Genomic DNA, 12,810 nt, shown 5'->3' on the forward strand with positions numbered 1-12,810 from the left:
AATTACTCCAACAAACGTTTGTGCTATTTATTGTTGGAATCAAGAAGACAGAGAAAATGGCATCTAATAGACCTGAATTAAAGTTTTCAGATATATCTGAAGAACGTGGATTTTATAAAAGATACGTTAAGTTACCTGAGAAGCCTTCTGGTACGGTAAGGATTGTTGATAAAGGTGATTACTATACTGCTGTTGGTGATGATGCGGTGTTCATTGCAGAAAATGTGTATCACACAATGTCAGTTCTAAAGGATTGTCACGTGGATCCAGCAGTTGCTAAACAATTTAATGAACCAACCAAATATGTGACAATGTCGCTGCAGATCGTGGCTAGTTTGTTGAAACTTTGCCTTCTAGACGTTGGTAATAAAGTTGAAATCTATGACAGAAGCTGGAAATTAATCAAAAGCGCTTCCCCAGGTAATATAGAACAGGTCTCCGATCTTTTAAATTTGAATATTGATGCGTCCATTGTTATTGCAAGTTTGAAGATACAACAAAATCCAAAAGATGCCCATGTTATATTGGGGTTGACATTCATTGATACAAGTAACTACAAAATTGGCATGATGGATATTATAGACAATGAGGCTTACTCGAACTTGGAGAGCTTTTTAATACAGTTAGGAATAAGAGAATGTCTAGTACCTGATTTATCTCAAAATGGTTCCACCAATCCAGAGTTAAAAAAAATCACAAACGTCATTGATAGGTGTGGTTCGGTGGTTACCATAGTCCCTAATTCTGAATTTTCTAATAAAGATGTCGAGGTAGACTTGGCAAAACTATTAGGCAACGATTTAACTTTAACACTTCCTCAGAATGTATCACAACTGGCCTTGGGTGCTTGTAATGCGCTATTAAACTATCTGCAGCTATTAAGTGAACAAGAGATGCTAGGTAAATATGAGCTTATCCAACATTCTTTAGAATCCATAATGAAACTAGACTCCTCAGCGATCAAAGCATTGAATCTTTTTCCACAGAATAATGCCACTTTCTTTACGCCAATGCAATCAGGTACAGTTGGATCAAATGGTGGCACAAAGGTTGCCTCTTTGTTCCAGTTACTCAATAACTGCAAGACAAATTCTGGTGTTAGATTATTAAATGAATGGTTAAAGCAACCTTTGACAGATTTTAGTGGTATTCAAGTTCGTCACAATCTCGTTGAATTTTTGATTGATCAATTAGAGTTAAGGCAAATATTGCAAACCGAATATTTACCTGGGGTTCCTGATATTCGTAGGTTGGTTAAAAAACTTAATAAAAATGGTACTTTAGAAGATGTTCTCAAAGTGTATCAGTTTAGTTTGAAGGTCCCAGATATCATTAATATTATTGAGTCATTCCTGGAAGATGATATCACAACAACAGATATCAAAGAATTGGTACGTAAAACTTGGTGTGATCCATTAAAAGAATTTATGGAACCTTTAAAAAAATTTGATGAGATGGTTCAAACAACCGTCGATTTGGATGCTTATGAAGAGAATAATGAATTTATGATCCGTGTGGAGTTTAATGAAGAACTGGCTAAAGTACGTGAACAACTAACAGCCATGAGAGATGAGATAAATGCAATCCATCTAGAAGCTGCAGAAGATTTAGGATTTGATCCAAACAAAAAGTTAAAACTAGAAAATCATCACATTCACGGTTGGTGTATGAGATTGACCAGGAATGATGCAAAAGCACTACGAAACCATAAGCAGTATATTGAGCTCTCAACGGTTAAGGCAGGTATATTTTTCAGCACAAGAAAAATGAAAGAAATTGCTCAAGAGACTGTTGTACTACAAAAGGATTATGAGAGATTGCAATCATCTTTGGTCAAAGAGATTGTTTCAATTACATTAACATATACCCCTATATTTGAAAAGCTTTCGCTAGTTATTGCGCACTTGGATGTATTATGTTCATTTGCTCATGCCTCATCATATGCGCCAATCCCCTACGTTAGGCCTACGATGCATCCATTAAGTTCAGACCGCAGAACAAAACTAATGAATTCCAGGCATCCAGTACTAGAAGTTCAGGATGATGTTACATTTATTGCAAATGATGTAGATATGGCTAAAGATGTTAGTGAATTTCAAATCATCACCGGTCCAAATATGGGAGGTAAATCAACATATATCAGGCAGGTGGGTGTCATCACTCTAATGGCACAAATTGGATGTTTTGTGCCATGTGACAATGCTGAAATATCAATTGTGGATGCTATATTATGTAGAGTCGGAGCGGGCGATTCTCAGCTAAAGGGTGTTTCTACATTTATGGTTGAAATGTTAGAGACTGCCTCAATTTTAAAGAATGCGACATCCAACTCTCTCATTATTGTTGATGAGCTTGGAAGAGGTACTAGTACTTACGATGGTTTTGGACTTGCATGGGCGATAGCTGAACATATTGCAAAAGAAATTAGATGTTTTGCATTGTTTGCAACACATTTTCATGAATTGACAAATTTATCTGAACAACTTCCAAATGTTAAAAACATGCATGTAATAGCGCATATCGATGAGTCAGAGAAAGCATTGAATAGTAACGACATTACTTTGTTATATAAAGTGGAGCCAGGTATTTCTGATCGCTCTTTTGGTATTCATGTTGCTGAGGTTGTCCAATTCCCTAAAAAAATTGTAAGTATGGCAAAGAGAAAAGCCAATGAACTGGAGGAACTTAAAAATACTAGTAATGATCTGAAAAGAGCAAAACTGAACCCACAAGAAATTGCAGAAGGCAATCTAAAACTGAAGTGCATGCTTAAAGAATGGAAGCAATCAGTTGAGAATAAGGGATTGTTAGATGTTGAAAAATTGTCGGAAGAGGAAACTCAATTAGCAATTGAATCGTTGTTGAAAAAACTATGTGATGCAGACCATTCTGACGATAGATACTTTTCTTACCTAAAGGAATTATTATAATACAACGCAGTTTTTAAACTGTTGATAACGGGAATGTTATGTAAAGCTTAAATAATTTTTTCCGGAAGAAGAAGTCCAGATGTTTAAATACGTAACGAAAATTATAGGCTTTGATCCTTGTTACTGACTGAGTGCCTCGATAAGTAACTTTGAAATGGCTTGATAAATTTGAAATCCCTATCATATAGAAAATCCTCCAATGGGAGAAGATTTCTGAAATTTTCTACATCTGCATCCGTGATGGAAGAACTAATGTTCTTTTCGTTATTATCTTTCTTATCATTGTCATCATGCACAGATTCATTCAAATTCTTATTCGAGTCTTTGTAAATTGGATAGATAATTTGGAATCCAGCACTATCTGCTGGGAATATAGAAGCGTCCTGAGATGTTGCGACTGAGGAGATACGTTCTTTACTGTTTTTCAGTAAAGAGTCTGATTCAAGAATTTTGACAGTATGAGAATTTAAATCGTTGAAAAGCTCTATAATGTGATCTTTTTCATTATTTTCTTCTTCAGTCTTTTCTGCTTCATCAACTTCCTGGAAAACACCATTTCGTTTCAGATTCTTCTTCAATCTTTCAACAGTGGTTTTTTTCACACTGATTGTATTAGCTTCGAGTTTCTCCAGGATTTCATCATAATGTTCGTAACTAAACTTATGTTCAACTGCTAGAGGGTGATTTTCATTAAAATATTTTATGATATACTTCAACAAGTAAGTGTATATGTATAGGGATACATTCCATTTCATGTTGTAACAGCCCAAATTCTTGAAATTCTCACCCATAATGCTGCTATGCCCCTTTATTAGCAACTCGATTAATGACGGAACTTCTAAATTCTTGGGTTTGTCGAGTTCATCGACAACGTGCATTAAAACAACATAAATACCCGTTAAAAATGGATATATTAGGTCGTTGTATGTATGAATAACAAAATTGACACCCTGGAATATTTCTACGAGCTTGACACTTGAAAGAATATACTGTTCCGAAAACTTTTTATAGATTTTAGGAATTTCATGGTGGGAAACTGGGAATAATTCCTGATTGTCGCGCAGTAATGAGACAATAAACATGCTTAAAATGACTACCAGATATAGATATCTCAAGTGGCAGGCCAGTACGTGTGTGCATGCCAACTCAAAAGCCAGGGCTGGGTTTTCATCAGAACTTTGAGAATATAATAATGAGATGTATTGTCTATAACTCTCTAACCGCATGCTTGGATGTAAGTTATCTTTCCATGTCTTCAGAGATTCAAAAATCTCGAGAGCTTTACTCAATAGTCCATCGAAAGTATTGTCCAAGGTATTCCGTACTGAGAAGCAGGTTGAATATAAGCTTGACTCTATTCTTAATAGTTTTGTGACATAGTATGATGTGAAAAAAGGAATATATTCGCAATAATTAATAATAATGGAAAGTGCTTCATGAATATCTGAAACCTGTTCACATTCTTCTTTCGTTTTGAAAATTTTTGGTAGAATATTAGTTTTAATGACTTCTAGGTAATTTTGGTCCGTTAACATATCCATGTCTTCTTCCAAAAGCATTGGCGGTCTTGATAGAGTGAACGAAAAGAGTTTATCAGTAGCAAAAAAATGCCACCACATACTTCTTTTTCGTATTTGCTCTGCCAAAGATAAATTTTTATAAGTTATTTTCTTATTCATTGACATATCAATCGTGAAGCGAACAGCAGTTGATAGAATTGTATTTGCTAGCTCAGTATTGTAGTTTGCCTGCAAGTATTTGGTCAAAAGCAGTAGTGGCAATAATGTCTTCGGCCCTGAGCAAACTGTGGATATCTTATGGTAGTAAAACATACAGTTCAGGAAGCAGTTGTTCTCTATTTCTTTCAATTCCGCAATTGAAGGATTATGTCTGTCTTTACGCAAAAATTGAGAATCCGCTGAGGTAAGCATTCTAGTTGCAAGTGCTCCCGAGCAAATAGATACATTTAGCAACAAATGTTCTGTAAAGGTCATATTTTCACCTTTATTTTCATAGTACTTATTGGTTACTTTATAGCACTCACTAGAATCAAAGACACCAGTGACAGATGTCAGATAAGCGTTAAAGTTTTCCATAATCCTTCGCGTATGTAGTTCAGAGGGTAAGTCATAAACCTTGAATTCTACACCGTAAACACAAGGTGAGGAGAAGTCGGTGTATTGCTTGATCTGGGCAACATACCATTTGAGGCCATTCGACAATATACTATTTAATGGCTCGGCAAATTGTTCATCTGTCATATTTTTGCAAATTTTTCGTTTCATCCAAAGTAGTTTTTGGTGAGTTAACAACGATGTGGTATATATTCTCCGTCTTGGCTTGGCCTGGTTTGTCGTATCGTCTACTTTCTCGTTTTGTTTTTGGACCATCTTATCTAATAGCCACTCAAAACGAGCAATGTTATCTATAACTGTAGACATTTTTCTATCCAGTATCTCCATTCTCTTTGCTATGTTCTCTACCGTATTCTGGTGCACAGGTTCATTATCACCATCGCTCTGTTTTTTAACTTTATGCTTAGTGCTATTAGTTTTAGCAGCAGGCTTAGGGCTCTTGTTCACCTTAGTTCCTTCACTAGAGCTTTTCCGTTTCTTCTTTGTGGGTTCGGTGATAAAGATACAATCAACACCCGCCTTGGAACAATTGCTACATTTGTTGGTGTAGGGGCTGACCTCGTCACATTTAGTCTTCCGTTTCCTACAATATTCACAGGCTTTTGCAGCACGTCTCTTTTCCTTATGAAGCTGGCCGGGCATCTGGGAAATGTTGTTCATGTAATTGGCAGACACTGGTTGTGGTGGAAGTGGAGTACCGTTTGCATTGGCACTTGTATTGGCGTATGCAACAGAAGAACCACTCATGGGCTCCATCATAGACCTATCCATTACCTGATAACCTCCCATTTGGACAGGAATCATATTGCTCATGGGAATAGCAGCATCCAAATGTCCATTAGTGTGAGCCATCCCTTGTATTTGCTGTGCACCATAAGAAGCAGGCGTACTTGCAGCAGTGTTGCCATTATTGTTCTTTGATCCATTCACATTGGGCTGAACACTAGCGTCTATGGATGGGTACCGCGTCCCACTAACTTGAATATATTGTTCTGGCAAATTGCGCTGCCAGAACGGATCGAGCATCGGAGGAGACATCTGTTGCTGTCCAGTCTGCGATTGCGGCATGGGAGTTTGTCCCGGGACATGCTGAATAGCCATTGGTGTGCCCTGATTAGGTTCTGACATCAAGTATCGGTCGTTATCGTGATTGCTTATTATGCAATACTGTGCTCAGATGGGCTTAAATAAAAGAAAAATTTTTTTCGATTTTATTGTTTTAGATTATTTTATTCAGCAAAAAAACTAGTTTTACTTGTTATTTAAGCTTCACTTAAAAGAACACATTTAGTAATCGTCTCTCCGAAATGTTGCAAACGTCAACGGCTTCCTTACCAAGAATCTTATAAAACAATTAGGACCCCGATAATGGATGTGTCTTATTTGATGGCCCTCTGTCTTGCTCTTCCTCTCAGTAAAGTATTGCACTCTGTAAGAAGTCAGAGCATCGCAAAGGAATGGGATTCAACTCGGTTGACCTGCCCACTGGCAACCTGGGGAGAGATAATAGTGAAACACAGAATGGAGTTGCGGGAATTGATTCGTCGGTGCGACGTCTAAGGATACAGTTGCGAACAATGAAGGAACTGAAAGCCCTTTGACGAGTCTCTACCCTCTCGAACCTGAAACTCAATTCCGAGCAAGGTTCTACAGGTGGTGACAAGTGAGAAACATGGACAATAACTTGCGACCTTCGTTTCTTTTTGACTACGATTGACGGATATAACAATTAGTGTTATTATATTGCCTTATGTAAACTTATCTACTTGAGAAGGGCAGGGAAATGTGTCAAACCATTTCACAACCGAAGCATCCTATATGTGTGGGCTTTCCAGAGCACAACAAAAAGAATGCAAAGACTATAGTTCATCTACTATCTCATTAGTGGTCTCGAGCAGATTGATGAGTTCTAATTGGCCCTTGACTATGTCTAGTTGCCCGTCATCGTTCGTTTTAAGTATTCTCTCTAGCCTTGCTCGTTCATGGACCAGATTGTTGTGCTCGAGCTCGTTGTAGTACTCTTTAATGGCGTTCAGTACTTTGTCCTGGGCTTCAATTGGACGACCCTCTATAATATCCATTAGCTGGCGTTTCATGACGTCCTTGTTAACTACCATTGTTATAAAACCTTGCAAGGGGTTTACCGATCTGCTGCCTTCGAACCGAACGATCCTGTCATCGCTTATAGTCCATGTATTCTCACCAAATATAGCTCTCTTTACTCTCTCAAACAAAGTTGGAGTGTCTGTCACAGTAGTGTTGGCATCTAGCGTAGGTGGTTTCACCACCTCCACTATGGGATAGCCCGGTAGTCTCTTACATATGGTAGAGCCATATGTGTCACAATCAACTTCGACAAACTGTATTGGGGCATTCAGGTTGGATTCACTACTGAGCTGCTCGTCAAGTTCCTTGTACACCGACTTCAGTTTCTTGCAATGTGAACACCATTCCGTGTAGTACTTGACCACTGTATAGGTCCCATCTTTATTGGCCAAATCATAGAACTGGTCTATGGACTCGATCGGTATAATTTCCGCAAAGGCCACCGCAAGCACTGCTAAGATAAGACTGAATCGCATGCTATGGGGGAGTTAATTGCACGTTGTCTGATTGCTCTTCGTGATGGGTTCCTGTAACTGCCGTTTTATGCCTCTGATGAGCTTGAGTTCTTAAACTTAAATTTTTCACTCACTGAGAGGAAAGTAATTTAGACTTTCATTCAAAACTAGTGTTTACTTCAGAAATTGTAAACTCTCTTTGATTTCTATATATTACAAAACAAGATACTTGCATAAATAGTCATTTATGAAAATGGGAAGAGCTTAAGTTTTAAATGTACATATTTTCCTTTTCCGTGAATGTAAGTTCGAAGGCTTACATACAGATTCTATAACTGGCGTAACGGCCTGCAGTTTCACTCTTTCTGATGATCTTAACAACCTCACCTCTCTTTAGACCTAGGTACAGAGCAACAGGGTCAGCTCTTTGGATTCTTGGAAGCTGGGATTCCTTCAATCTGTATCTCTTCAGCAATTCCGCTTTCTCTTCTTCATTTAATCTTATATGCTTTGGAACAAGGTCATGGTGGGTGATGTTGACGACTAGAGCAGCCTCGTGGAAGGTTTCTATGGTTGCTGGAGGGATCGAGGGCACAAGCTTCATCGCACTTGGTGTGATGTTGTTTTGGTAGATGAAGATACCAGTTTGGAATTGTTTTTCTTGAATATGTATGACAAAAGTTTTCATAGTCTTGACACCGACAGATGGCTCATCACAGAACTCAACCCAAAGTGTACCCATATCTGGGAACTTAGTCATGGATTCCTCTGTAGGGTTGGCTTGGAAAGACATCATCTTACGTTGTGCTCTGCCCATGGAATCACAGTATTTTACCTTGAAGTCCTCAAGTGTTAGGTCAAGCTCCTCCTGGGCAATGAAATAACCTCTGTCTCTAACCATCTCCTTCACGGTTCTAAACGTTCTCCATAATCTGGAAATACTTCTGTCGTTTTCTTGATCCATTTTGTATATATATGTGTATGTTCTGTTTTAGTAGAATGCCTCCAAATATGCTAATCCAGTGCTTTTAAAAGGTAAAGTCCTTGTATTTTTGAATTTTCGATAAAATAAAGCTTCCAAATATAATTTGCTATAGATTCCTCGCTTTCTCAGAAGACAATGGCACAGCTCAACTCTATTATGACAACTCCTCTTACTAATCAACCTTACACAAAAGCTCCAATGATGCTAGAACTGGCTGATTTAATTGCTCGACAACTATTACCATCCATGCTTTAACTATTGCTATGCTCATCACATCTCGAATTGATATTTTTTTTTTCAAAAAAAAAATTTTACAGTTTACCCGGACCATCTTTAGCGGACTGTATAGCGATAATGAATGCCGATGATTCTTCCAAAGTATTGATTGCAGACATGAAATGTTGTCTGGCTCAAGTGGGGGGATGCTTGTCAGTGAATATAAATATATTTATATCTTGTATCAGGTATATATTTGTATACAGTTAATAATTCATGAATTATGCTTGAATGTTTTTGATATTTAAGGGTAGTTAAAGTTCGTAAAGTTGGTTAGACCGGTGTGAGTAGAATATATTATATGGGTTATAAGTCATAGTTTTCGGCGATATTGCAGAACGATATCACCTTGAGATTTCCAGAACAAGCTTCTTACAGTGCTTAGTGTCATGTCATTATCTAGCACTTGGCCCTTGCAGAGCAATTCCAGCCAATCGTTTGGATTTTGTTTGGCCTTCATCTCGGGAGTCTTTGATTCAAACCTATCCACCACGTATAGTTTAATCTTTTTCACTTTGATCATTCCGGGTGCCATTAATTTCATGTTTAATTCTGATATTTTAGGCAGATCCGTAGCGGTTAAGGCATGGTCGTTGGATTTTGACTTACCAAACTTCAACATGTTATGCATTGAGTGTGACTGGGTGCTGCTCTCAGTCTGACTCTGCGTATTTCCATCGTCATCGGTCTCAAGGGTTTCATTGTTGGAATTTAGTTGACCCGGGGTCCATGGAATGATTGTAAAACTTAACTTCGGTTGACCTTCGGTCTTCTTTGACTCTGTTAGCAAGATTTTGGCTAACCAGTATGGTAGGTTGGTCTCCAAAAGTTCAAATAATTCTCTCCTGCTCAAGACATTACCATCATCGTTGTCAACATAATCATACTTTTTCAATTTATCCTCGTCAATTGCAGCATTATCATCTTCCTCCTCTGTTTGAATTTTCTTTAGACCTTCTTCTTGCTCTTCTTCAGATCTAGGAATTGGTATGTATGTGGAAAATACTACACGTCCACCACATGCACCTTCTTTCCAATTATGTACAAGTAGTAGACAACCCCGCTCTATCTTAACGATAGGACAAGATAAGTCTCTGCGAATTTTGGAATCAGGAGGTTTTCTGGCCAGGAGCTTTATAGATGAAGTATTGGCGTTGTGTGTTTTTTGGTAGGACTCATGAATTTCGTCCATTAGATCAGACATGAACTCCTCCCTAGAAGACAATGATAGCGGAGTTCCAATGAAAGAGTCAGCCGCTGCGACAGAATTGGACCTTGAGCTTTCAGTGGCTTGTAGTCTTGCCGCAATGTTGCTATGTGAAGGTGCATTTTGTTTTGAACTATCCCCTTTAAAAGGATGGTTCCAGTTTATAAGGTCAGGGGTTCCATCTTTTGTGGTTGTTCCCGATACGTTATGGCTTGGGACCAGCGATTGATCTCTTTCTCCATTTTCAATAGGAGTCTCTGCACAAGATTCGCTTAGATTATTTGTGTTACTATTGTTTTTTGTAGAGCCAGATCTGAAAGATTTAAATTTCCTACCTAAAAGTGATCCTGAGCTCAATGTGCGACCTCCAAAATTCTTATGCGCAGTAGGTTGTATCACTTCATCAAGCGTCTTATCATTCAATCCTTGGGATGGAGATAAAGGGGGAGTGTCATAGGCCTCGCTCTCTGAATTCTCATTTTCGGTGACCAAATCTAGCGGTTCACCATTATTGCTGTTACTATTACTTGATGAACCTAAGAATTTATTAAAAGCGGATTTTTTCCATTTGTCTCTGGATTTTTCAACAGGAGGTACCTGGCTTTCTGAATTGCTGCCTGCTTCCTTAACGCTAGGGTGTTCCTTTTTTCGAGAGACAAGCTTTTTCCGCCATATCTTGTCCTTATCCAGTTCATATGAAATAAATTCAAAGAATAGAGAATTTACAACAATTTTACCTAGGTTATATCTTTCGTCCTGGTTGAGTGAGATTTTGTTCATTAGTTCGTAATTTTCCAGAGCTGAGCCATAAATCTCTGTATTAGTAAATCTGTCGTTTATCTTAACAAAAAGCATACCTACTTTAACGGAGACTGTACACCAGTGAGATAGGATTTCTTTAGAGGTATATTTCATAACTACCTCATCAAAAGTCCCTTCCTCGGGTGTGAATGTATCCAGTAAAGTACAATTCAATATATCCCATCTCTGTATTTCATTTTTGGTATTTTCTGTTATTACGTGTCTTCTATTTGTCAATAAGGAGCTCCTTGTCAATGCAAAACCACCTTTCTTGACTTTCAACTCTTCAGTGATCATATTGTATATATTCATATTAGAGTCAGTGCAAAACGAGAAAAACAAGCATTTACTAGGTAGGCAGATCAAGTCCAAAATACCCTTTTGTCTTTTACTTGACTGTACCTTGATATCATTCTCTGAAAGTTCGGCTTTGTGATGTTCCTTGTCAAATATCACATCCATGGTTATGTCCTTGGAACTGTCGTTATAATTAGTCAAATCCAGTTTCACAATCTTTCCCTTTGAGTCACCAAAATAGAGCTCGTCGTGTGAAGTCCCAGTAATACACCAGATTGTGGCATTCCATTTCCAGCAGCCAATATTCACTGGGACGTTATCTTCTGACTTAGCGGTGGCGTCCAGATCCCACAGTTGTATAACACCATCGGAGCAAGTACTGATTAGCTTACTGGAGTTATCTATGACTTTCAGCACTTTGATGTTGGACATGTGTGCGTTCTTTAACCTGGTGTATTCCTGGTAATGCTCGCTAGAGTAGAAGATCAGGTTACCGTTACAATCACCGACAACTAGGTCAAAGGGCATGTCCAGGTCCATCGAATGATCGGAGTTTGAGTCAGTGTCGGAGACCTCGTTCTCTGTGAATCCAGTACCGTCCAGCACTTTCTCCTTGAGCTGATCGCCGTCAAATAAGTGCGATATATCGTTTCTGTTCAAGGCGGCCATCGCGTATATAGACCCCATATCGTCATCCTGGGAGTTATCGAACGTGTGCAGCAATGTTGCCGTGTTCGACAGATTGTCCAATTGCCATATCTTAATCGTTTTGTCCAGGGACCCCGTTGCGAAATGGAAGAAGCTAGCTACGCTGTCTTGCTCGCCAGCACCACTCTTGTCGCGCCCTTGTTCTTGTTCCTGGGCCTGTTCCTGTTCTAGCTTTTGCTTCTGCTCCTGATCCTGTTCCTGGGTCTGGTCCTGGTTCTGCTTTAAAAGAGCCTCGTCCTGGTCCTCGTCATCGGACATGCTCAGCTGCCTGGTCGCCTGCATGTCCAAGTTCAGCATCAGCAAATGCGCCTTCTCTTGCTCGTGGTGCAAGGGCACCACACACTTGATATAGTCGTCGTGGTCGCCCACGATCTGCATCTGCCAGGAGTCCAAGTCATCGTTCAGCACCAGCAGCACGATCGAGAAGTCGTGGCTCACCGTCACGAACCGGTTCTTGCCGACCTCAATGATATCGCTCACCCAGTCGCTGTGCACCTGCATCCGCATCCCCTCGTGCTGCTCATACCGCGGGCCCCGGTGCAGCACCACAGACCCGTCCCGCCCACACGTCAGGAAGTATGGCTTGTCGTTGAACACAGGGTGCATCACCTTCGTTATCGGCAGGATGTGCGAGTTGACACCACACCCTTCATTCGGCGGTATCAGCCCGTAGCTCACAGTCAGCTTCATCCTTAGCGCTGTTCCACCTGTCTGCCAGTCACAAAAATCCCACCAGCAAGTTCCCAAATCCTTTCATCTACTACCCCAGGGCCATCCCCCCTCCCCCTTCCCCAAGCCCAAGCCCAAGCCCAATGGCGTATTATCCTGAACTTCCCAGCCGAGCCCCTAGGCCCCCCCCCCACCCGACAGGAATAAGTCACGTGATACCCAAGGTCTGTGGCCCAGGTGA

At 39.6% G+C, this 12,810-nt stretch overlaps 5 protein-coding genes across 5 annotated transcripts; 1 reads left to right on the plus strand and 4 right to left on the minus strand.

Moving 5' to 3' along the window:
* Positions 1-56: 56 nt before the first annotated feature.
* MSH2 (mismatch repair ATPase MSH2) lies at positions 57-2,930 on the plus strand (the record flags this gene model as incomplete). The annotated part of the gene is made up of 1 exon (XM_447585.1): positions 57-2,930. The coding sequence occupies one exon, from the start codon at positions 57-59 to the stop codon at positions 2,928-2,930; it is 2,874 nt and encodes a 957-aa protein (XP_447585.1).
* A 101-nt stretch (positions 2,931-3,031) lies between these two features.
* Positions 3,032-6,193, minus strand: HAL9 (Hal9p; the record flags this gene model as incomplete). Its single annotated transcript, XM_447586.1, has 1 exon — positions 3,032-6,193. The coding sequence occupies one exon, from the start codon at positions 6,191-6,193 to the stop codon at positions 3,032-3,034; it is 3,162 nt and encodes a 1,053-aa protein (XP_447586.1).
* A 731-nt stretch (positions 6,194-6,924) lies between these two features.
* Positions 6,925-7,647, minus strand: MPD2 (protein disulfide isomerase MPD2; the record flags this gene model as incomplete). The annotated part of the gene is made up of 1 exon (XM_447587.1): positions 6,925-7,647. One exon carries the CDS (start codon positions 7,645-7,647, stop codon positions 6,925-6,927), a length of 723 nt encoding a protein of 240 aa, XP_447587.1.
* A 295-nt stretch (positions 7,648-7,942) lies between these two features.
* Positions 7,943-8,590, minus strand: RPB5 (DNA-directed RNA polymerase core subunit RPB5; the record flags this gene model as incomplete). The annotated part of the gene is made up of 1 exon (XM_447588.1): positions 7,943-8,590. One exon carries the CDS (start codon positions 8,588-8,590, stop codon positions 7,943-7,945), a length of 648 nt encoding a protein of 215 aa, XP_447588.1.
* Positions 8,591-9,200: 610 nt separating this feature from the next.
* On the minus strand, positions 9,201-12,590 carry DUF1 (Duf1p; the record flags this gene model as incomplete). The annotated part of the gene is made up of 1 exon (XM_447589.1): positions 9,201-12,590. One exon carries the CDS (start codon positions 12,588-12,590, stop codon positions 9,201-9,203), a length of 3,390 nt encoding a protein of 1,129 aa, XP_447589.1.
* Positions 12,591-12,810: the final 220 nt, after the last annotated feature.

Source organism: Nakaseomyces glabratus, chromosome I (genome assembly GCF_010111755.1).
Source record: "Nakaseomyces glabratus chromosome I, complete sequence".
Lineage (NCBI taxonomy): Eukaryota > Fungi > Ascomycota > Saccharomycetes > Saccharomycetales > Saccharomycetaceae > Nakaseomyces > Nakaseomyces glabratus.